We start from the raw sequence: 25741 nt of genomic DNA, 5'->3' as shown, positions 1-25741 counted from the left end.
GGAAGCTAGCTGGTGGGAGAGAAACATACTGTACTCAACAACATTTTTGTGCCCCTATATGCAAATCAGCTTTACTCCTGCTTGTAAATAGTTTGTCACGTTACAACTTGGAAGTGGGACAACACTTTAAGAATGAGCATAGGTCCACTCAACACAGCAGCTTAGGAGACCACTGTTCCCAAATATTTCTTGAAGAACCCGAAACCAGTGGCTAGAGTAATGACCGTGCAGAGCAGTAAGCGGGGAGACTTGTTAATAAAGATGTGCTTTTTATTGTTCAATGTTTGGGCTCATCCTGGGACATTTTTCAGGAAGGTACTAGGATAGGACTAACATTTACTATTAAAATGTTGGATGTTCTATGTTTTTTCCCCTGTATTATTTTTTCTTTTCCTTTGTTGTAGCTTCGTGTCATTGGTTTCTAATGGCGCTTCTCCTCCAGCAGTTACAGCCTCTGATTGCATTTTATGTTCTGTTTTGGGTTGGCAGGAATGACTTTCTAAAAGAGATTAAGATAATGTCCAGATTAAAGGACCCCAATATTATCCGGCTGTTGGCCGTGTGCATTGCAGAAGACCCATTGTGCATGATAACAGAATATATGGAAAATGGAGACCTCAATCAGTTCCTCTCCCGCCACCAACCTGAGGGGGCTCTGCCTAGTGCAACACCTGCTATCAGGTAAGGAAAGAGCCATTAAGGCCATGACATAAAGAGGGCAGTGGATATTATAGTGCAAAATCAGAGACAGAACAAAATACGGTTGGCCTTGAAATGAAGAAACTGGACCATAAAGCAATCCTTGATGCAAGTTTTTTGTTAAAATATATATAAGCTTATTTTAAATATGCTGAACCTTACAACAATTCGTGCCAAGAGGAAACAATAAAGTCACTTGGTCAGCCTCACTTTGGCAGCCAATTGAAATCTGTGAAATCATTGCGAGATGACATTCCAGCTTCTGATTGGGTGACCCTCTTTCTTTGTAAGTACTGGCAAAACGTAAATTAAATAAATATCTCTGCTACTGGAAGTCCCTGGAGCTTTGAGTGTTGCAGTTCAGCTCTGGAGCTTGTTCATCTAAGATGGAGGGAGGAAACCTTAATATTGGGGGAATGTTTGTTAAGCGCTGTTTAGGAAATGTATGAGAATGCCTTAAGAATGTTCTCCCTGCAGGTCAACGGCGTGAGAAATACTGTACCTGTAGCTCTACATTTTACAGAGAAGAAAAAATATAATGCATTGAGAGAAACGTAGACATGTATCCAAGAACAATCAAAAAGTTATATAGTGATACATTGAGAGACACTTGTCCATTCCCATTATTTGGGCTAATTGAGCATCTTACAGGGAAAAGTGGAGTACAGTTGGGAAACCCTGCTTCAGCTTAATGTAAAGAAAATAGGACAGGGGGAGGGGTGCTGTTGGGTAAAAGGTAGAGGATATGTGAAAGAACAGAGACTCAACCTAAAAGCACTCGCGCTCCCAGACTGAATAATTTGTGTTAGTATTAAAAATACATCTTTAATTGATCATAATTACTTAAAGTTGTGTACAATACAACATATAGTGGACACACTATTGATCCTATGTTGAGTGTATTGTCACACCCTGTATCTATAGTGATAAAAAAGGTTAATTGAGCTGTATTAAATCAATTAACTGGTAAGGGAAGCTTAAATGCCTATATCCTTGGTGAGTAAGGGAAGCTTAAATGCCTATTCCCTTGGTAAATGGTGTTGATGAACAAACAGTGAAGTATGCTACATAAATAGCTTAATTATGTAATAAACGGCCAATAATCCACTTAATTGATAGATGCAGCAGACACCGGAAGTGAGTGAAGACTTCCGGGTCCCTGGTACGTGCTCCTCCCCGGCCGTCCTCCTCTGCCACCCTGCTCTGCCCCCTGATCCTCCATCTTCTCCCACTACCGCTTGCCATCCTCCTCCTTTCACGCCATCACCCATCGTCCTCCTCATACTCTCTACACCACCCAAAATGTGCCACCCTAGGCGACCGCCGAAATCGCCCAGTGGTTGCACCGGCCCTGGTTACGTATGATTTAACTAACAGAGTTATTTCCTTCTCCTCTGTTTCTCAATTTCAGTTAAAGACCTATTTCAGGGTCTGAATCTGAGTAACGCTAAGACATACTTAATATCACAGTATTGGAAGATAACTCAACGTTATGCTACAGTAACGGGACATTAATCCTATGCTAATGAGATGTAAAAAAACTGCTGTTTTTGCATAAAATTAGCTTTTTTTAGCAGGGGAAATAACGTCTGTTTGGTAAGTAATTTAACGTTATGAGCACCGATTTTAAAGGAGCTTTGTGGATCCAGCCCACAGTAGAGTATAGAGTGAGTGAGTCATAGCTGTACATTGTACAATAAGGGAACATAGATCTGAAATAAGTGTGGTATATCTGTGCATTGTACAGTACACTATGAGCGCTTAGCAAGTAAAAAGATTGAGAGTAGCTCTGCCACCTTCACTGTGATGGGTGAATATCTGGGTTGTAGTAGTAAATGAGGGTACATAGACGATGATAAGTTACTAGTCTCTCTTTGCCTTTTGTGTCACCTACTCATTTCCTGCAGGTACACTGACCTAAGGCACATGGTTGCACAGATTTCTTCTGGAATGAGGTACCTCTCTTCTCTTAATTTTGTGCATCGAGACCTTGCCACGCGAAACTGCCTGGTGGGGAGAAATTACACCATCAAAATTGCTGACTTTGGCATGAGCCGTAACCTATATAGTGGTGACTATTATCGGATTCAGGGGAGGGCTGTGCTCCCCATACGCTGGATGTCGTGGGAAAGCATCTTATTGGTGAGTCCCTGGAGCCTGTATGCACTGTACCTCCCTGGTGTATAACTGTGTTTCTCAACCCTCTCCTGCGTCACTCATGACACCACCGGGCCAGGCCAAATTGTAGGGATTACCAACTAATCACCCATTCACATATAATGTGAGGCCCAAGGTTTAGTTTTAAAGACCTACCAACAAGCCAGGTTTTCAGGGCAATATAGACCCAAGCCTACTGATAATTAAATCTAGACTAAGTATGTGTTAATTAGATAAATCTTTTAGTTCAAAGTTCTGGAAGCCAATATTGATCCTGGAGAAACGCACATTTGATCTAAGTTGGGACATCTTTTAGTGGACAACATAGATGACATTATAGTGTACAGAGCATTTGAAATGGCATACTGTAGGTTTCTTCAAACAAAGGTGTTCCAGGAACAGGGTTGAAGAAACATGTTGCAATGCACAAATAATTATCTCTCTCATATTCACGTCCTGACTCAACCCTTTCACCGCCAGAAGGGCCTGCAAAGCATTGCTGCTCCACTGGCTGTGAAAGAGTTAATATACAGATGTACAGCTATTCTTGCCATGACAAAAATATATGTATTGCCCACAGTATAATACATATATAGTAGTTATATGTTTAATTAAAGCAGAGCCAGATTCTTCTTACTAGCCAAAGCAAAGCAATTTGGACTCAATTGTATATTTCTTTTGTATTATAAGTTTGTTAGTTCGAAATAGAAAAAGAACAATTTTTAATATAAATTAGCTACTGCATAATAGAAGTTGAAGTTATGGTTTGTAAGGAGAAGAGCTAAACACACAAGAGTCAAGAGAAATGCAACTTGGGATGCCCCAACTCTATGGGAACAAGAGCAACAGACAGGAATAGTGGTGGGTGCTGCAAGCAGAAAAAAAACCTAGTCAGGGTAACTGCATGTAGAACAGAAGGGTAGCTGAGCACACCAAAAGAAATGCAATAATTTATAAGACGTTCATGCTGCTATGCATAAACCGCAGATACCTATAGTGAAATCACATAAAAATATAAACAATAATCACTAATGTTATACAGATCCCAGCATCACCTGACAAGACCAAAAATAGTAATAAAAGCTAAACACGCACATGAACTTTTTATAAGTTATCGCATTTCTTTTGGTGTGCTCAGCTACCCTTCTGTTCTATTGTAAGGAGAAGAAAAATGGTTCCTTGTGGGATTGCACTGCGCACAGCTTCACTGAAAACACCAAGTTCAGTTAAAAAGTTACAGATTTTATATCTACGACAACATATCTAAAAAAAAAAACGTCCAAAAATCCTCCTACGCGTTTCACACCTGAACTCCTTGAGAAAGCACCGTTGGGTGAGAAACGCGTAGGAGGATTCTTGTACATTTTTTAGATGTTGTTGAATTTGGTCTTTTCACTGAAGCTGTGCCACTGTGCAGTCCCACAGGGAACCTTTTTTCCTATTCATCAAGGAAATCAAGGAAACAGAACAAGTACCGTGAAGGATGCAGAGCATCATGGTCTGAGCAAGTAGTTGGCTACAGATATACCTTCTTATAAAGTCATGAAGTAGCACCTTACCTTAAAGAGAGACCTGGGTGGGATTGCTATATCCACGGCAGGTGCAAATACATTCTGTTACCAGAATCCCCAGATTTTTTTTAATGATGACCCAGATGCAAGACAAGAAGATGTATGGCATGATAACACACCACTGACTAAGTTGTTTATTCTGTATTTGTAAGAAGGAGTACTCTGTACCATCGCACCTTCATAAACACAGCAACTGACGAACCGGCAATATAAACATGAAGTGAAACATTAGCTGCTGTTCCTCGCAGTTGATTGAAACCCCCAGTGAGTGTCACTCAAATTCTAGGAAATCAAAGCAGAAGTTGGCACCGCAACGGTTATTTGCACAAAACTCCATCATACATTTCCTATAAGAAGAAAAAACGGCAATGTCAACATCCCAGGATCAGAGACCTTCCCAGAAATGTTGATTTTTCTCATTTTTTTGTTTCCAATTTGTAGGGAAGGGGTGATGTCATTTCATGTAAATGACCTGCGTCTTGGGCTATTCCCCTAGCTGCTCTGCACAACTATTTCTAGATTTGCTCCTCTTACTATATGCTGTAGGAATGAGCGGCTCTCCCAACTTCTTCCTTACTAATTATGCGTAAGAGCTGTTTCTCACCATACACACAGCACATCTCTTACTTTATTAATAGGTTCATATATATCTTTCACCCCTTCCCCGTTTCCCCCCCTCCCTTTTTTTTCTGTATTTCCACTATGACGATTGGGGCAGATGATCACTGGTCGGACATCAGAGGGCAGGTTAGACCACTTACAATTAACCTAGAGATGAAGCAAGACTTACAGTCCCTGGCACCGCAGACGAACAATTAAGGCCGTGGCGCCGGGGGCCATGTCTGCCGAGGTGGAGCTGCGGGGTCCATGCTTCTGAATGCGACCTCCCCGCTGTGTTAATCCTTCAGGGCCGTGACCACCATGCAGGGCCGCCCACAGGTGGGGAGAGCTGGGACAGGTGTCCCGGGCCTGGTGGCTGCAGGTGGCCCGGCCGGCATTGGAAGTTGGGCGTGTATATTTTCAGGGGGTGGGTGGGGTTTTGTTTGTATTTGGGGGTTGTATGCATTTGGGGGGGTGGAGGTTTTTATTTTATGAAGTGAATTGTGTGTGGGTGGCCAGGGGAGGGAATGAGTGAGAGTGGGATAATTGATGGAGGGGAGAAATGGGGTTTGTATGTATTTTGGGGGTGGGGATGTTGCATGTATTTGGGGGTGGGGTGTTTGTATGTATTTGGAGGGTGGAGTTTTTAAAAAAAATGTATTTGGGGGGTAGGAAAGTTTTTTTGTATTTTGTGGGGGGGATTGTGTATGTGAGGCCGGGGGAGGGAATGAGTGAGAGTGGGGTAATTGATGGAGGGGGGGGGGGAGAAAGAGAGTGACGAGAGAGGCGGTTCATATGTATTTGGGGGGTGGGGTTTTTGTACGTATTTGGGGGCGGGGGGTTGTACGTATTTGGGGTGCAGAGGTTTTTTGTATATATTTGGGGGGAAGGGGATTTTTGGGATGTATTTGGAGGGTGGAGGTTTTTTTTGTATGTATTTGAGAGGTGGAGGTTTTATTTTGGTATGTATTTGGGGGTGGGAAGGTTTTTGGTATTTTGTGAGGGGGGATTGTGTGTGTGGGGCTGGGGGAGGGCATGAGTGAGTGGGGTAATTGATGGAGGGGGGAGAGTGAGAGGAGAGAGGGGTGTAAGAGATGGGGTGACGGGGTGCATGTGATAGGGAAAGGAATCCCGCCCTATTGAACTTTCAGTGTAAGTAGCATGTTGGGAGAATTGCAGAGGCAGTAGGGGAATGGGTACGTGTAGTGGGTGGCAGTACCTGACCACATTGGTTTGTAAATGCCTCTGTGGGTGTAGGGAGCAGTGATTTGAGTCAGTGCTATTGAAATGCCATCTACAGTTAATATGGCGACTTACCTGTAACAGCTTTGTCAGCATGTTTTAAATGATTGTGCACCATGATAAAACACCACTACATGTTGTCACTTCAGTAGCTGCCTGGAATAAGTGTAAAAAGGTGAGACACTGAGGTGTGTTCGCTGAGTAGAGCATCAATACGAGTAAAATAGCCAGTTTTATCCTGTGTGCACAGAACAAAACAATCAAGAGTACTCTTCTCTGGTCAAGACAAAGGGAATTGCATTGAGGGCGCAATACTTATCTTTTGCAAAAAGCAGCTACAGATGCAGCGGCCGTTATTCAAACATTCACCTGGTACATGACGTGTCACGCCGCGTGGTGGACCCGAGATGGTCAGTTGCAGTTGCTTTGTTTACATCCCACATGGATTTTAACATGGGGATACTGGCACCCCGTACCGGAGCCTGTAACTCGGGAAGTAGGGGGTTCCCGAGGCTGAAATCAACTTTGTTCAGCTCCAGAGACCCCCTGCTACATTACTGTTTTTAATGAAACCCCTGCGATCGCTCGTCTATTACAGACAGGCAGACCCAGAAGCACTCACCCCTGCTGTGTTTATCCGAGGCGCCTTTAGTCTGCCGCGGCTAAACTTGTGAGGATCACGGGCATATATCGAAATTCCATTTCGAGATTTGTTCGAATAACGGCCGCTGCATCTGTACACTACATCTCTCGGTTCACATTCTAGCATTCTCTGCGCATGCTCCACTCCCTCCCTACATTCTTACTGTATCTTCTGTAACGTTTCTCTTTATTTCCCAAACATAATGTTATCTTTTCCTTGGGCCCAGTTTGTCCTGTGGTAGGAATTTCAGCTCAGGCAAGGTGGTTTGCACAGATGATCTGTGCAGCTGTATTTGGGTAATTGCTCCCCCATCCTGCCTCTTGCATCCTTGCAACATTAACCCATCTCTTGCTGGTTCACACTGGCCAAGTCTCAAACAAACACAGCCTCTCTTCTTACCCAGGATCCTCTTAGGGTAAAGTTCAAGGCTTTCAGGTCCAACAATAAGAATGATGTTTTCCTACATCTGGGTGTAACGCTCCTCTGCTTCCTTCAGGGCAAGTTCACAACAGCCAGTGACGTGTGGGCGTTTGGAGTAACCCTGTGGGAGACGTTCACGTTCTGCCGGGAACAGCCCTACATTGAGATGTCAGATGAACAGGTTATCGAGAACACGGGGGAGTTCTTTCGAGATCAAGGAAAACAGGTGGGAGATTCTCAGGTTTAAAGGTGCAGTTTTTCCTCATGATCACATCATTGTATCATCTAGTACCGAGGTTCCCAACTCCAGTCCTCAAGGACCACTAACAGTGCAGGTTTTAAGGCTATCCTCTCCTTAGCACAGATGGCCCAATTATTTGACTGAACCACCTGTGCTCAAGTAGGTGTATACTTAAAACCTTCACTGTTAGGAAACTCTGACCTAGTAGTTTTCGATGTTGGAGAAATATTGCTAGCTTTCTGTATTGGTACTCTTAAAGATGGCTGTCCTTGTGGTTCTGATGCTTTATAACTCAGTTAACAAAAGAGGGAACCCCCGCAACTGTCTAAATGTAAATGTGTCGGTGCTCCCTAGGTAAGTGCATATAACAACAGACCGGAGAGAAAGAACCTAGTAAGGGCACTCTAAACACATAGGTGGTATGGTGAACACTTTAAAACATACACTTTATTCAAATAATTTTAAAATAATGGGTGATAAAATAAGAATTAAACGTTATGATCCTTCATATGAACACTGAATGTGGTGTTCTGGATCAATGAATGCTGACTGCAAATATCCTCTATTAATGTATGTTGCAGTTTGGACCACTGAGTATGGTGAGTCACTGTCCAGATGAACCAAAGCACTCTAAATGTCACTGCTGTAACAGTATGTGCCAGCATAAACAATCCCTAATACGCAGAATATACAGCACTATAGCATACAAAAGGAACCCTAGCCAGGTCTGCCAAAAAAACAGTGAGGTAGTGTGACTGGCGGAATGAATGGGATCCTGGCTAATAATATAGCTAGTATAGAGCTAGGAATACTGTAGATAGATGATAGAATATAGGGTTTGTATATAATTAGCTCAATATCACGGCTATGAATATAACCCTAGGAGAAGTGATTATGAGTCTAGGGAGCAAAGCAATAAGTCCCTAACCACAATGTGGGTATAACATACTAGGCTCACATACATGGTAACAACGGTAGGGCTGACTCAGATCAGGTAGGTATAAAGTCTGTTCAGCGTCTCAGGTAGGTGGTGTGTGTGATAACCAATCTATCTATAAGGTGGTAAACAGTACTGACCCAACACCAACTCTGTTGTCAGAGTTGATCTCTAAAGGATCAGTACTCAGTGAGAGGTAGGAGATAAATACACGGTAATGCTGAAATAAATAAACAGCTTACTGCTACCGTGTGACAGCAGGGAGAAGGGTACCTTGTACTGCCTTGAGGAAGCGGCTACGCGAAACGCGCGCGTCGGCAGATGGGTGCACGCGCAGGACTCCTTCATACACATGAGTCAGCTGACCGCAGTGTTCGTCAACATCTGCAGCGCGCTATGTTTCAAATTAGGTGCTTCCCTGTGATCGGATGATCTATAGGGAGCCCACACGAACAAGATACCCTTCTCCCTGCCCTGAGGGGAGGGGAGGTGGACAGGAGGGGGGGGGGGCGGTGGACAGGAAGGGGGCAGTGGACAGGAAGGGGGCAGTGGACAGGAGGGGGGGGCAGTGGACAGGAGGGGGGGCAGTGGACAGGAGGGGGGGCAGTGGACAGGAGGGGGGGCAGTGGGCAGGAGGGGGGGGCAGTGGACAGGAGGGGGGAGGCAGTGGACAGGAGGGGGGAGGCAGTGGACAGGAGGGGGGAGGCAGTGGACAGGAGGGGGGAGGCAGTGGACAGGAGGGGGAGGCAGTGGACAGGAGGGGGGGGCAGTGGACAGGAGGGGGGGGCAGTGGACAGGAGGGGGGGGCAGTGGACAGGAGGGGGGGCAGTGGACAGGAGGGGGGGGCAGTGGACAGGAGGGAGGGGCAGTGGACAGGAGGGGGGGGGCAGTGGACAGGAGGGGGGGGCAGTGGACAGGAGGGGGGGGCAGTGGACAGGAGGGGGGGGCAGTGGACAGGAGGGGGGCAGTGGACAGGAGGGGGCAGTGGACAGGAGGGGGGGCAGTGGACAGGAGGGGGGGCAGTGGACAGGAGGGGGGGCAGTGGACAGGAGGGGGGGCAGTGGACAGGAGGGGGGGCAGTGGGCAGGAGGGGGGGGCAGTGGACAGGAGGGGGGAGGCAGTGGACAGGAGGGGGGAGGCAGTGGACAGGAGGGGGGAGGCAGTGGACAGGAGGGGGGAGGCAGTGGACAGGAGGGGGAGGCAGTGGACAGGAGGGGGGGGCAGTGGACAGGAGGGGGGGGCAGTGGACAGGAGGGGGGGGCAGTGGACAGGAGGGGGGGCAGTGGACAGGAGGGGGGGGCAGTGGACAGGAGGGAGGGGCAGTGGACAGGAGGGGGGGGGCAGTGGACAGGAGGGGGGGGCAGTGGACAGGAGGGGGGGGCAGTGGACAGGAGGGGGGGGCAGTGGACAGGAGGGGGGCAGTGGACAGGAGGGGGCAGTGGACAGGAGGGGGGGCAGTGGACAGGAGGGGGGGCAGTGGACAGGAGGGGGGCAGTGGACAGGAGGGGGGGGGCAGTGGACAGGAGGGGGGGGGCAGTGGACAGGAGGGGGGGGGCAGTGGACAGGAGGGGGGGGGCAGTGGACAGGAGGGGGGGGGCAGTGGACAGGAGGGGGGGGGCAGTGGACAGGAGGGGGGGGGGGGCAGTGGACAGGAGGGGGGGGGCAGTGGACAGGAGGGGGGGGCAGTGGACACACACACACACACACACACACACGTCTCAGTTGATGCGCCCTTTCTCACTTCCGTTTGGCGCCGGAGGTGGGGGAGCGACACCTACCTGTACTTCCGGCCGCCGCCATCTTGTGACTCGGCGCCGCGAGGGAGGAAGGGGAGCCGCCATCTTACGCGCCGCGTGGCAGCCTGTTCCCCCGCCGGGGGGGGGAGAGGTGATTTGGAGCGGGGAGAGGTGATTTGGAGCGGGGAGGGGGGAGAGGTGATGCCGCTGGGGAGGGGGGAGAGGTGATTTGGAGCGGGGAGGGGGGAGAGGTGATGCCGCTGGGGAGAGGTGAGTTTGAGCGGCGCTGGGGAGGGGGGGAGAGGTGATTTGGAGCGGGGAGGGGGAGAGGTGATTTGGAGCGGGGAGGGGGGAGAAGTGATTTGGAGCGGGGAGGGGGGAGAAGTGATTTGGAGCGGGGAGGGGGAGAGGTGATTTGGACCGGGGAGGGGGAGGTGTGTGTGTGTGTGTGTGTGTGTGTGTGTGTGTGTGTGTGTGTGTGTGTGTGTGTGTGTGTGTGTCGAGCCGAGGGGGAAGAGAGTGGCAATTGGGTGACGTCACACACAGCAATCTGATTGGCCAGAGGCTGAGGACCAATCAGATTCACCGCAGATAGCACTAACCTCACTAACCATTCGATTTTATATATTATTAAGATATCTTAAATTAGTACAACCTTTAAAATAGGAGAAAGGGGTGTTATATGGCTAATTGATTTTACTTGTACATCTCCAACATATAAGTTCAGTGGGACTGCAATGTTACCAAACAAAACGGAAATGTCTGGTGTCAAAGTGCCTAATCAATTCTAACTTTTCAATCTCTATAGTAAACTCTCTAGAATGAATAGATCACATACAACACCCTCTCTTGGTGCATTATCCCCTTTTCCCAAATGTCATAAAATAAAAATAGATGAATTGAAGTTGATGTGTGAAGAGGATGAGACCACATCAGATGTTCTTTAACGCAGGCAGAGTTTGTGAGTGCAATAGATCTACTTTATTTTTATTGTATGAAATTTGTGAAACAAATGAATGCACCAAGCAGGGCTGTCCTCCTATTCGTTTTAGAGCGTTTACAAGATGCCTGGCAGACAGTTCTTGGAGGATAGAAAGAGCACCTTTCACCCACCATCTGAAAGGCTTGGAGGACCATTTAGGACATCATAAACTTTTATCCCTTAATGGTTATTTTCCTTTGCGCACATTAGGAGTTTTATTTGTTTGAACGCCTATAGTGACCTTTTTTGATATTGTGTTTAAGACACAGTATCAAGGCGATATTGAGCCCATCTGGTCTCTATGCTGTCTTCCAATGCAAGTGGTACATTTCTATGATTAAGAATAAGAGACGCCTAGCGTAAGATACTCAACTAGAGGTATGAGAATCCATGAAGCGTGCGGGGCCTCTGTAAACCCCGCGCCCCCCCGTCGGCAGTGTCGCGCCCCCCCTGGGGGTCGCGCCCCACAGTTTGCGCACCGCTGACATAAATTATTGTTTTGGGTTAAAACTGTGTGATACGGCATGCTTATAGGGAGTCCACGTTAAAATGGATTTGAAGCAAAAGGTGACACTGTGTGCTCATTTGCATGTAATTTCTCAGAATACCTAGCTGCAGTGAAAGTATCATATGCTAGGAGATAGATCATGGTGAAAAGCAGGGTCTCTTTGAGACATGGCAATGTGCTCACAAGTTATATTTTTTGTGGTTGACTAATTTTGGTACATACTGTATAGCATTGTAAACCCTTTCAGCACTTTGAATGAGAAATCATTTTTTGTGTGTGTGTTTCTTTAAAGGTTTACCTCCCTCAGCCAAATATCTGCCCGGACTTGGTCTACAAACTCATGCTGAGCTGTTGGAAAAGGGAAACCAAAGAGCGACCAAGCTTCCAGGAAATCTACCAACGCCTGCAGCCGGAGCCCTGTCTGGAGGGGGGAGCCTGGCAGAGTTCCCCACCTAGCCCATAAAAGTCAGGCCATCTCAGAGCCTGCAAACAGTCCAGACACATGGTCATGTGGGCGTCTCACCCAAAAATATGGACTTGTGGGCATCTCACCTAATCATTACGGTTTCTTGGATTCTCATCTGAGTATACAGCCATCTGGTCATCTCGTCTGAACACATAGCAGATGCCAATTGGGTGTGTGGCCCAATTACATCAAAATGTCTCATCTGTGCTTCTAGTCTTCAGACATCTTGACTAAGCACATGGCTAACTTAGCAAAGCCATCAAATCATGTTGCCCAAACACAACAGGACATCTTTCCCTAACTAACAACCACATACCTTAGACAGCGTATAGCTGTTGTTGGGTTATCTTCCTATACGCAAACCGGGGCAGAATTGTTTCTAACCTATTTATTTTTAACAGATATCTACAAAAAAACAGGTGTGTGTGTGTGTGTGTGTGTGTGTCTATACATATATATATATATATATATATATATATATATATATATATAGACACACACTTAGTTAAGCTATGGTGGGTAAAAAAAGTGACAAAAACCCTCCACAGCAAAGCATATAGCAAATGGAAATATTACTGTATGCTCATTTGCATGTCTTAGACAGGTCTGCAACCCCACCTTTCACCATTATCACAGAGCACTTCTACTGCAGCAAGGGATTCTGGGAAATGACATGCAAATGAGCACACAATGCCACCTTTTGCTTCAAAACCAAAAACATGGTTCCCTATAGGCTTAAGCTTGCTGCATGGTCACAGCTTTGAGCACAGCCAGGGTTAAGATGCATAGCCAGCAAACCCACCCACAGACAGACTGTTTCGACCTTAATGGGTCTCCTCAGTGTGGGGTTGGTTATACTGGCTATGCAAAAAATGAAGCAAGGGATAGGTTTTACCATACTTACTTAAGCTATGGTGGGTAAAAAAAGTGACAAAAACCCTCCACAGCAAAGCATATAGCAAATGGAGATATTACTGTATGCTCATTTGCATGTCTTAGACAGGTATATAGGTTCCTATAGGGAACCATGTTTATGGTTTTGAAGCAAAAGGTGGCACTGTGTGCTCATTTGCATGTAATTTCCCAGAATCTCTTGCAGTGGAAGTGCGGTGTGCTGGGTGATAATGGTGAAAGGCGGGGTTGCAGACCTGTCTAAGACATGCAAATGAGCATACAGTAATATTTCCATTTGCTATATATATATTTGATTTACAACTGCAGAAACATTACCAGGAATCAAGATATCTTCTTTTGCTTTATTTACTTTTTCAATAAAGCTTAAGGAGCTAAATTGTCATCCACAAATGGATTTCCCAAGGTGACCTTCAGTTGAGTTTCCTCCCTCGATAAAGGATTCACTGCCACATTGGGGCTTATTCAATAAAGCGCAATAGTGCAGATTCGACTAAGTGAACGTTTCCTTGACGTGGTTTTATGATGCTTTTTTTGTAGGAGCCTGTCTTCTTCTAGATCTAGAAGATGGCTATAGGTGAAAGTTGAATTTGAGTTTCTTTCGCAGCCGTATCATTCCATTAATTAAAATTATGTTAAACTATTTTTGCGTACACTTATACAAGAATATATATATATTTGTGCAATATATTTTGCCTGATAAATATAGGTTAACACACACATTTGAAACTACGATCAATACTTAAAGGGACAACGAAAATGGCCAAACATTTTTATTTTGCCTAATTATAAGGGTTTCTTTTGACAGATTAAATCACCCTTGAAGAAACTGTTACATAAGCATATCAGCTACTTAGGTTTCATCTGTGTGACTAATAACTTTGCACACAAAGAACAGAACAAAAATAACAAGTTACCTGGGGCTTTGAGAGCGGACAAACAGTCTTATTGCCTAAAGATATCAGATCAACATTGTAAAATTCCAACAAAATAATTTCTTTAATGTGACAATTTTATCAGTTCAAAAACGATTTAAAAAAAAGACAGATGCTAGGTATTGAAAAATATATATTTTTAACATGTCTAGGCAAACAAATTATTTTGAGGGGTTTTACAATCTTTAGTGAATGTTTTGTTGGTGATAACACTGTGTGCCATTGTTAGCGTACTTTTGTTTGCAAAGTACAGATGTACTAGATGTTACCGCTCCCATTAACGCAAGGCGTTTTTAACAGTAGCGATATTTCGTATTAACGAGGGGTAATAACATTTGCTACATTTATCATCATTATGGTGCCACTGTTAGTCAAACGGATACAAATAAGGCGCTGAAATGCTTGAATCCAGCGTTTCTGACAAGAAGCAATGCATCATTAGTTTTTTTTTAAAGATAGAAATAAGTAATGTAATTAGCCTTGAAACCGGGGGGGCTCTCGTAGCTGAAATTAGCACGGTTTAGCTCAGCGGACAACCCTGGTTCTAAATATGTGTGTGTGGGTGGGGGGTGGGGGTGGGGTGTGTGACCAGTTTAGAGGGGGTTGCTGCCTTAAAGGTGATTTTTATTTTTCTAAGGAAGCAAATTACATTGATACGTTGTTTAAACATTTATTTATTTTTTGACCCGCTACGTTAAAACTGCCCATTTACCTGTAAAACATTGTTTATTTATTATTTCTACTAAATTTGGGGGTGGAGGGGGGGGGAAAGAATAATTTTTGTTTGTGATATGGGTGTCATTACATGGATACGCAACTACTGAAATGAAAGCTGAACATAAATATCAGTTCCTAGCTGTTCTTATAATGTACTTAGTGTGATACAAAAATGTTGAAATCCTTGTTGGCCAATCAAAATCATCGCTCAGCTCTCTATTTCTTTATATGGACTCTAAATATATATATATATATATATATATATATATATATATATATATATTCTGTATATACTGTATATATATATATATACATACATATGTGTGTGTGTGTATATATATATATATATATATATATATAGATATAGATATAGATATATATATATATAATACTTGTGGGTCCTCCCAAGATGAAGAAGGAATCGGCAACTCTGGAGGTCTTGGTATCAATTCCACAGAGATTTACGTTTCGGTCAACCACACTGATTTTTGTCAGGATAATCTTGACATTTGTCAGTGTGGTTGACCGATACGTCAATCTCTGTGGAATTAAAATTGTTTTATACCAAGACCTCCGGAGTTGCCGATTCCTTCTTCATCTTGGGAGGACGCACAAGTCACACATGTTACCCCGCAGTGAGGATGTGGGGAGATCAGATTCCTCTCCTGTTAAATAAGACATATTTTAGCTTCCTGTCATATTCACCGTAATTCTGTAGTTATAGGACAAAAAATCAGAGGTCAGTATAAGGACAGAATGTTTTTATTGATGTGTATATAATGATTCGGTCAAAGAGAGCCTTCTGATTGGCTACTTAACTGTGTATATATCACTGTATAAATTTGAATGTTGCATTTTTTTAATGTCTTGTATGGGTTTGCGTATAGTCTTTGTACTGCACAACAAGTGCATGAAAATGCAGTATAAAAAAAACCCCTACTGTGCATATTTGCTATGTATGTATATTTCTCCAGATTATTTAATCTTATATCAATCTGTCTGCACTAGTGTGAGAAGTGGTATAGTTTGTGTAACCGCATGCATCCTATAATGCCCTATCAGCCATCCCACCCTAAGGCCCTTATTCCATATGCTATAAACATGTCTTTCTTGTGCTGGAGAAGTTTTTAGTGCCATTCATTTCAATTGTGCTGATCTTTTATCCAGCAAGGTGGTCATATAGCACATTGATTTGTTCACAGAATTCGAGCCAAGGGGAGTCCTACTGAGTTGAACCACGTTACTTTTCCCTCTGGGTGCCGACGGTTCACAAGATACTTACTCTTTTGGTCGCTGGTTTACTTCCTGGATTTTCAAAGATGGTGCCCGCAGTCATCCAATAGGAAGCCACAATGTCCAGCCCCTGATGATGTTGTAGATTCCTATTGGCCTGTCATTTGGCGACCATTCTGATTTCCCAAATCGGAATCTGAAACACTGACAACTAAAATGGTATCTCAGCAACCGGGCGGATCACCACAGCAAAAAAAAATTCAGCTCCAACGGATCCCCGTTTCAAATACAAAAAAAATAAATATGGTAAAATAAACAAGTAGACGGGATTGCTACGTTAAATAGAGGAAAACACTCTAAGTATCCATACTTAGTGCGACCGCGCACGTGCGAACAAAAGGCGGTTCCTCAATGACGGCACGTCTGATTTTTCACACGACAAAATAGTACGATTTTGTCACGCGACGGATGAATCACGTGAGCGATTTAGCCCATGAGGGCGAACCGCTCACGTGACATCGCGGGCACACCTCGCCGTCGCGTCTCCTCCAGATCCTGTGGCCTCGGATCACCTATGCAGCTACTGTATGTCTGAGGCCTTAAGTAGCATTCTACCTAAAGGCCTTGTATTCTAAACCACTGTAGAAGATTTATGATGTGCTTTTGCCATTCACTTCAATGAATTCGGCCTTGATAGAGTTAAAGTACATGCTTTTGCTCATACCATTGCAGACTGTAGTGTTGATTAAGAAATGGCAATTCTAAGCTAAATAATTAAGAATGTTACTTGTTTTCCATCACGTATCAGATCTGCTTGACCATTGAACATTGTAATATAAGCACTTTTGTTATCACTTACAATACCTGTAAAGTGAGCGCCTTTCTGGTTGATTATTAATCCAATCCAAACTTTGTCCACCGATCAAGGGTACAATATTGCAACATTTTTGTAACAGAAAAAAAAAACCATTTCCTACCCTCCATCTGTACCAATTTAGCATGCACGGTACCTGCTTTCGGTGTCTTGTAACTAATGAATAACAGTTATAATTATATCTATTGCTGCGAATGTATGAGGGTAGCACCATTATCTTGCCTTCCTCTAGTGGCTGAAACGCGCAACCTTCAGTTCATTAGAGAAACTGGGGGGTATACTTTCTGCAGGTAAAATACAAATGATCTAATAAATGTTTTTTATCAGCTGATAAAGGGAATGTATTATCATCTCTATGAGAATACACCTAGAATGCAGACCTTTACTTGACAAACTGATCTCTGCGTGTAGTTAGCTGCACATAGTAAGATTTCTCTAAGAGCTGCTCAGTGTGGAAGCTCCTCTATCCCACATTAAAGGAAGAACTAAAGTCTATCCGTCTATTTTGATGCGACAAATTGTGAAAGGTCTGCCATTTATTTGCACACTAAATGTAACAACCTCATTGTACTTACAGCCGAAGAATTGCAGATCGTTATACATAACTTAACCTACTGTATAGAACTGATTTACACATATTCTTTATACAGTAATGCACACTTTATGGAGTATGGATTTCCAGAGCAGCTGACAACCAGGGATTGAGCAAAATGGGTGTTGGGTAGCTGAAGGCTATTCTCAAGGGGCTTATGCATTTTAACATGGCTTTACTCAAAGTAATGTGGCTACATCTGTTCAAAGAATTGGCAATTTTATTAAACTAATTAGAACATCAATTGGGATGAAGTAAACCACTGATGGACTCGATATCAATATGTGTCATGTAAAAAGGGGACACTTATACTTGATTTTATTATATAGCCTAATATATGTACCTGTATATAAGAAATGGGACTGGTGCTTTAAACTCATAGGCAGATCAGGAGAACTCTGCTACTACCTGCCATGAAACTGCAGACCTCGCTTAATTCCTGACCCCTAGCCATATCTACAATACCACTGTGTCTATCCAAAGTACCATTGAATTCCTTTAATGTACTAAGCTCCACTGCCTCTGCTGGTAGGTTGTTCCATGGATCCTTTACTCTTTAACTGTGCCTGCAGTATATAAAATGTACCAGCATAGAGTAATGCCAGCAAGAAATTGCAATGCAAGAGCAGTTTGTGCTTATAGATGAGGTGAAGGGGGACTTGGAAAACGTGTGTGTGTACAGATGTAGCCACAATGCCTTTTGCTGAAGCAGGATCTTAAAAAGCAAAAGGTCGCGGCTACAGTGAAAGTGATAACTGCTTCTTCCTGCATCGCTGTGGGTGATCCATTACTTCCGAAGGGGACCTACTTGCAGCGAGGATTTTCCGCTGGGATGCTGCGGCTTCCCACAGCTGAAACAAAGTATAGTCTGGCTGGAACTGTATGTGTAGGACCTGTGCTAGCGAAACAATGAGGCCTGTGTATCAACACACAGAAAAACGTCTTGTGACGCACTGCACCAACTTTGCCTTATAATTGTATTGAATGTCTTTATTTATATAGCGCCATTAATGTACATAGCGCTTCACAGTAGTAATACACGTGGTAATCAAATAATTAACAGATAATATAAATAAGAGGGCATGGGAATAAGTGCTTCAGACATAAAAGTAACATTAAGGAAGAGGAGTCCCTGCCCCGAGAAGCTTACAGTCTAATTGTTTCATGTACCAAACGTGTTACTCCAGTTTACTACAGTACATGAGGTGCTGATTTCCACGCAGAAAAGTTAACGTTAGATCAGGGGGAATATTTGGAGCAGGTTGAAAGCGGGAAAAAGTGACACACACAGGCACAGAATGTGATGCATCTCGAAACCTGTGTGTCACGTAACTCCTCCCTAAATCCTATTGAAAAACCAAGCTGACTGCTATAACTGGAGCAAATTGCTTAAAACTTTGGCACAAACGCGCCAAAAATGATCTTAGTACAAAAGCCCCAATGACTGCTGTAGTGAAATGCAGATACATTACATAAGGAACAGCCACATTAGGGATCTTGTAATTGATGTGTGGGAAGAGTAAGTTTGGATTTCCTGGTTGGTAGAACTTTGATACATTGTTGAGTTGTGAGTACTGGAATACGGAGTCATCCATATTAAAGTCCACGCAAAAATGGGCTGACCGCGACATTAAGATTACGATGAAAAAGTCAATAAATGGCACTTTTTTACATAGAAATTGTTTGTTTTTTTAACTGTCTCCATTTTGTTGAGACTTTAAAAGGCTAATGCAACATTGTACAGATGTAGTAGACCTCATTACCCCCGTTAATGTGATGCGTTGAAACTGCCGCATTATTTACCCGTAGGGCCATTGAAAACAATAGTGAAGGCGATAACACGTGCATTATTTAACACATTATTTTGATCACGGGTGTAATAGCATCTGCTGCTTGTGTATTTACTGTAAATTAGAACACTTTATGACATGACTTACAAACAATTGCTCTTCTAAATATATTCTCCATCAGAACCAATGCTTATTTAATGGTGGTAGAAATGACAGGCAGTGCCTCAGCTCTGGGTACCACTCTGAATTTGCACAATTCATTCTAATAAATGTAGCGATTGTTGCAAATAGTGGAATGTTGGGCAGAAAAGTGAAATACTCCTATGTAACCCATAGCAATCAGTTTTATATAGAAAGATGTCTGGAGCATCCTTTCTTAGTAACCAGCTAAGGCCCAAGGTAACTTCAAATAGTTCAGAAACAGGGAGAAAATTTCACAAAGTCAAATCTTTGGTTCAACAGTACACAGGTGAACCAACCAAACTTCTCCTCGCTGTTAGTTAGCACCCTCTCTCCTTAACACCAACATATATCTCGGCAAATCCAATGTTTAAGTGTTAGATCTTCCTTTGTATAGAATATTGTTTGCTTGTTTTGATCTTCCTTTGTATAGAATACTGTTTGCTTGTTTTGTTTTTATTTCCACGATGAATATACAATATTTAATGTAGATTTTATTAAAAGCTATTTGCAAATAAGATGTGTCTCTGGGTCTGTTTCTCATAACGATGTGTGTCTTAAGTAATTATGAGATGGGTAGTATCAGTACCACAAGCAGAAAGCAAGTCCTGACCTGCCAAGGACAGAGTAAGGCTATGGCCCCAGTCTTGCCTGGCGGCGCGTGCACAGTTGAAAGCCGCATTTGCGGTCTGTAGGGGAGCGATGGGATGCACGGGGGTGGGGCCATGACGGGGCATATTTGCCCTTCCATGGCTGCACGCCAACACATGATCGCGTTGCGCCACGGGAACACAAAATTCTTGTCTTCCCTGCCAGCGTATGCGTCATCGCGCTTTGCGTGCCCACACACACGGCCACTGGGGCCTGTCCCATAGAGGGCTGTGCTGTGTTGCGCGCACACCGTAGCACGCGCCGCAGCCTACACTGGGAACTCAGCCTAAGTATAAGCAGCAGCCTAAACTGGGTACTCAGCATAAGTATAGCAGCGGTTAAAGCAGCAGAACATGTTTTTTTAATAGGTGGGAAGGAGTGGGTCTCCGGAGCTGAACCATGTTAATTTCAGCTCTAGGGTCTCTGTGATTCCCGAGATGCATAGCTCCGTAGGAGCCGGTAGCAACTCTGCATGTTTAAAGCTCTCGGTCACGCGGGCCAATAGGAAGCGGCCAGGGATGAAGTCACGACTTCCTATTGGACCACGTGACGTAGGAGCTTTAAAATTCGCCATTTCAATAGCCCCAAACAGCCCAGCCGGAGCTGCTACGGAGGTAAGTTTCTCAGGAAGCAGGTGGTCCCTGGAGCTGAAATTACTACAGTTCAGCTCCAGAGACCCTCTGCTTCAATCCTATAACTCTGAAAAAAATACATTAGCAAACGTTTTGATTCTCTTTCTGATTCTCAGTAGTCAGTATTACAGTGATATAATTCAGGAGGAAGATATAAATATTGGTACAATACATACTGTACTTGTCACTTATCTAGAATTAGCCAAGTACAGGCATACCCCGCATTAACGTACGCAATGGGACCGGAGCATGTATGTAAAGCGAAAATGTACTTAAAGTGAAGCACTACCTTTTTCCCACTTATCATGCATGTACTGTACTGCAATCATCATATACGTGCATAACTGTTGTAAATAACGCATTTGTAACAGGCTCTATAGTCTCCCCGCTTGCGACAGCTTCGGTACATGTAGGGAGCTGGTATTGCTGTTCAGGACGTGCTGACCGGTGCATGCGTAAGCTGCCGTTTGCCTATTGAGCGATATGTACTTACTCGTGAGTGTACTTAAAGTGAGTGTCCTTAAACCGGGGTATGCCTGTATTAGAATTTATTTGTAAAGCACTAACATATTCCACAGCGTGGTACTGTTGAAAGTGGCTGCTCATTGTGGGATGGAGTGTGTCTCAGGATGGAGTATGGTCCAGCCGCACAGTTGGTCCCAATTAAGTTTAAGGGAAGGGGGAGTTGGATGTTAGAGCTATGCCACATAGGCTTCCTTACAAAGGTGAGTTTTTCCAGTAGATGGCAATAGTGTTTTAACAACCTCTATAGCGAAGATAGGAAACCCCATAATTGTTTTCAGAACTGATTATTAAAAGTGAAACACCTTGGCAGAAATTTCTCCTATTAATAGTCCACATTTCTTATAGCGTGAAAACTATTGAATATAAACAGTACCACACATTTTTGGATATCTAAAAAAAAAGTTTGTTTTCAATTCACTTTGTAGTATATATACTAAATAAATAATACAAATCTGCTCCATGTACAATAAAAAAAATTATTGCATGTTTAAGCCAAATACATTTTTATTCAAAAGTACAGTCGAAGCAAAATGGAGACTTGGGGGGTAATAATATATATAGTTGGATGTGGCCGTTTGCACCGTTTTCGGTCACAAACGTCCACATTGGATGAAATGAAAGCATTGGTCGGCAAACCGGAAACTCGGCTTCACCTGCAGCCACCAATCGCTGTCTGCTCCAGTAGCCCACTCTCCCACGTGCAGAGGAAGTGCAGATGCTGCTGGTGTCGATCAATGCTTCTCCTTGCTCCCTCAGTGGCTTAATACCAGTGCGCTAATACATATTGGCCCACTCTTGTGCTACTCACTACCAGCTTCCAGTGTAAGGCTGCGGCCAGGCTAGGAGCATGTGTGCTGGCGCTCGAGCGGCGTGACGTTATGTGCTCTGCTTGGCCGTACGATTCCTGGCCAGCTAGTTGCGTGCGTGTGGGGGTTGTTGGGGGGCGCGGCCATGATGTCACGGAGCTGGTTCGCCCTCATTGGGCGAACCACTCACGTGATGCGACAGCGAGCAGCAGAAACAAATGTACTTGTCTGCAAGCAGCTGAACGCCGTGCGCTCACACGCTCACGCTGGCCACACACATTATAGCAATGTGTTTAATCGTGGCGAGCGTGATCGCTCAGCGTCACCTTGGCTGCAGCTTAAGAGGAGCAGGAAAATATTACCAGTGCTGACATTATGCAGATGATTAGAGGGGGTGGGAAAAAGTTCCTATCAATGGCTGCAACATCCTTTCTGCCTGTGCAGAAGTATGTGTGACCTTTTTGCGGGCTCAAGGGCCACACATGCAGCCCTTGAAATATATCATGTTGCTGACCCCTGATATGGAGTAAGGCCCTATACAACTTAGATATGGTAAGTAGTAATTTGCTATATGTAGCGCAGTTTCCCCCACCCTATGGGAGATAGGGACAATGCCCCTGTAGTGCCAAGTGTGAGGGACACAGCGGCGAACTGGCAATCCGGTGGCCAGGGACCAGATCACCCCTCAGATGAGAGACTCTCTTCATGTTGGGACCCTCCAGCTGGACACCACCCCACGTGGAGGTGGACTCATCGCTGCTGACGACGACGGAATGGGACCGGGCGGCCACTTTATCTTCAGTCGGTGCTACCGGGTGCTGGAGTAACGGGCAGGTATCACATCTACAATTGCACCAACTTTAACACGGGTTGTGGGCAGTGCTGTCACACACACTTTGGGTAGGTTGACTCTTGTGGACACTAGGTGGTTGGGTGCCCATCCAAGGGTGGACTGTGTTGGAGGGCACTGCGGGGTTAAGACCGTGTGTGGCCTATGTGGTGTGGGTGGTATATTGGTATATCCGTTTTCATATGCATGCAGTAAACTGTTATTTATATCAGTGTGTGTGTTATTGCATTGGGTCTTGTGATGGGGTTATCCAACATAGTAGGACGCCGCACAGGTGGTGGCGCCGTCACTATACGGATCAGGCACACCCCAGGCTCCCAGCAGTGGAGGTTCAGGCCGCCTGTGAGCCACAGGAGACGCACCACACACACAGTAGCCGTGAGCGCACCTGAAATAAGGTCCCAAATCATTGAGATTTAGAGGCTTTGTACAAAAAGTGTTGGACTCCTAATTGAATAAGCATTGACGTATTTGTGATTACTGTTACTAAAACTCAGTGACAAGTACATAGACATATATTGATGAACGGAGATTAAAAGTTAATGCTAACCGTATTTGGAGGAGAAAACACTTGCGTGCCACTGAAATAAACTCTCCGCTTCTTGATGAAGTTTGTCCCTGTCGGTTTCCTGTAGTCCAACTGCCACCACTACTTCTGAGTAACCCCTCCGTAGCGTCATTGGTTGAAAGGATCTTACACCCCGCCCATCGGCCCATTCTCGCCTCACCGGACCTTATCGTAACTATAGGCGGCGAGTGACACGCCCCTTTCCCCTCCCTCGTACGCGCGCGCCAAAGGTTGAAGCTGGGACTGGTTTTGCCGCCGCCCTCGCCCTCCTGTTTCATTCACGGTGCACAGTGTTTCATGCCTCGCCCCAGGGCGCGTGCCGGTTCACAAGCGGTGCGCATAGCCTACCTCCTTGTAATATTAGCCACACCTCTTGGCACGTCAGTCCCGCCCATCATGGTGCTAGTCCCGCCCATTGGGGTGTTAGTCCCGCCCATTGTGGTCCACGGCTCATACAGCAGCAGCTCCCAGGTGTCACAGAGATGCGGAGGGTCGTGGTTGTTACCGGAGCCAACGGGTGAGTGAGTTTATGTACATGTTCTATTTGTAAGTGAATGGAGGGTATGAAGGTGCGTGAAGGCATAAGTACTGTATCTGTGAGTGGTGGTGTGAGTGAGGGGGGTGTTGGGTGGAGCGGGTGAGTGAGTGGGGTTGTTGTGTAGGGTTGGGGGGATGTTGTGTGGGGGTGGGGGTGTTGTGTAGGGTTGGGGGGTGTTGTGTGGGTGTGTGAGTTAGTGGGGTGTTGTAGGGTTGGGGGGTATTGTGTAGGGGGGTGTGAGTGAGTGGGGTTGTTGTGTAGGGTTGGGGGGATGTTGGGTGGGGGTGTTGTGTAGGGTTGGGGGGTGTTGTGTGGGTGTGTGAGTTAGTGGGATGTTGTAGGGTTGGGGGGTGTTGTGTAGGGGGGGGTGAGTGAGTGGGGTTGTTGTGTAGGGTTGGGGGGATGTTGGGTGGGGGTGTTGTGTAGGGTTGGGGGGTGTTGTGTGGGTGTGTGAGTTAGTGGGGTGTTGTAGGGTTGGGGGGTGTTGTGTAGGGGGGGGTGAGTGAGTGGGGTTGTTGTAAAAGTTTATTTCAAACCTCTTCATTCAGCCTAAAACGTTAGATGTAAGGATTGTTGTTTTATTCAATGGTAACAGGTAATAAATCCTGAGTACCCTAAAGAACATGCTCACCCTGGCATACGTACTACAAGGAGCCAATGCCACCCCACTTTTAATTTTTGTCTTCAGCAATCATATACCTGTATGGTAATGTCCTTTCACCTACATTTACACTGGGGGTTAGGAGGGTAAAGTGTGTTTGTCTGGTTGCTTGTGGTTAACACCTTTTGCTTGTGTGACAGGTGTACCTCTGCAAAGAAATCACAGAGGATTGTACAGATCCTCACTACTCGTGTTAAGGGCATCCAGTGCAAAATTTCTGAGTCATATCTGTGCCTGCTTAGCTCAGTGCTGGAAGTTAACTTTTTCAGTACCAAACTGGCATGGTTGCGGCCAGTAGAAACAATGTCCCCACATTTATTCCACAGGGGTGTAGGTACTGTTTGTGTGTGAGTGGAGGGTAGGTGTGTATGTGAGTGGGGGTGCAGGTATTGTTTGTGTGAGTGGGGGTGAAAGTATAAGAGCCCCTGATTTCATATACCTTGCTGTTCTATGTACAGTACAGTATATGTCCAGACAGGTCTCTATGTTCCCATTCCTAGCACTGGACTCTTTATATTTATATTTTTTAAATTTGATCTTACACTACTGTTTGTCACTTTTGTATATTTGGACGCCATTTATTTTATATTTTTGAATTAAAGATTATTTTAATTATACTAATCTACACATACCGTGGTGCACCGTATAGGGAACCTCTCTCTCCCAAGTACCCCGGTGTACTTTCAGTGGTTAGATATGATTTGCAAAAGAGAGGCGCGCCGAGTAGCAAGAATATTTATTAGTTAACCCACAGGGGTTTAACATCAACATTACAACCAATTATATTTGCAACATTCACACAATGCTAAATAATACAAATCATACAAATAGTAAAATGACGTAAACTTGCAATTGTTCTAAATGGAGTGGTGCCGGAGAGCTCCGGTTGTCAGCTGGGTGCACTAGAAGTTATGGGTCCGGACCCAATCTGCTTACCCGCGCTGAAATGGAACCCTCACTCTCTCGGACCTTACTCGCCAATTGGAAGTCCACGTGACCTCTACGTGTTTCGCAAAGCGTGCTTCGTCAGGAGAAATTGAGTAGGGGTCAATATTAACTCACTGGTTCCTTGCGG

At 44.8% G+C, this 25741-nt stretch overlaps 2 protein-coding genes and 1 long non-coding RNA gene across 8 annotated transcripts in view; 2 read left to right on the top strand and 1 right to left on the bottom strand.

Annotated features, from left to right (window-relative positions):
* DDR2 (discoidin domain receptor tyrosine kinase 2) overlaps positions 1 to 14995 on the top strand; it is a 106251-nt gene extending 91256 nt beyond the window's left edge. For all 4 annotated transcript variants that reach the window (XM_075616798.1, XM_075616796.1, XM_075616797.1 and 1 more), the window contains 4 exons: positions 490 to 681; positions 2607 to 2841; positions 7409 to 7558; positions 12029 to 14995. In XM_075616798.1, the coding sequence (XP_075472913.1) occupies positions 490 to 681; positions 2607 to 2841; positions 7409 to 7558; positions 12029 to 12199 (748 nt within the window). In that variant the 3' untranslated portion in view covers positions 12200 to 14995. The remainder of the gene's footprint in view (positions 1 to 489; positions 682 to 2606; positions 2842 to 7408; positions 7559 to 12028) is intronic.
* Positions 250 to 23826, bottom strand: LOC142503900 (uncharacterized). Of its 3 annotated transcripts, none has more exons than XR_012804117.1 (6): positions 23450 to 23826; positions 7312 to 7488; positions 6345 to 6425; positions 4604 to 4774; positions 2617 to 2706; positions 250 to 499 (listed from the first exon to the last, which is right to left on the bottom strand). It is a non-coding gene; the product is annotated as an uncharacterized LOC142503900 (long non-coding RNA). The 3 variants fall into 3 exon arrangements; XR_012804119.1 differs by having other exon boundaries at positions 4604 to 4709; XR_012804118.1 differs by lacking the exon at positions 6345 to 6425.
* The window catches only part of HSD17B7 (hydroxysteroid 17-beta dehydrogenase 7), a 33572-nt gene continuing 31655 nt past the window's right edge, over positions 23825 to 25741 (top strand). The window contains exon 1 of the mRNA XM_075616793.1: positions 23825 to 23984. Coding sequence (XP_075472908.1) covers positions 23950 to 23984 — 35 coding nt within the window. The 5' untranslated portion in view covers positions 23825 to 23949. The remainder of the gene's footprint in view (positions 23985 to 25741) is intronic.

Source organism: Ascaphus truei, chromosome 10 (assembly GCF_040206685.1).
Source record: "Ascaphus truei isolate aAscTru1 chromosome 10, aAscTru1.hap1, whole genome shotgun sequence".
Classification (NCBI taxonomy): domain Eukaryota; kingdom Metazoa; phylum Chordata; class Amphibia; order Anura; family Ascaphidae; genus Ascaphus; species Ascaphus truei.
This window is presented reverse-complemented; position numbering and strand designations above follow the sequence as displayed.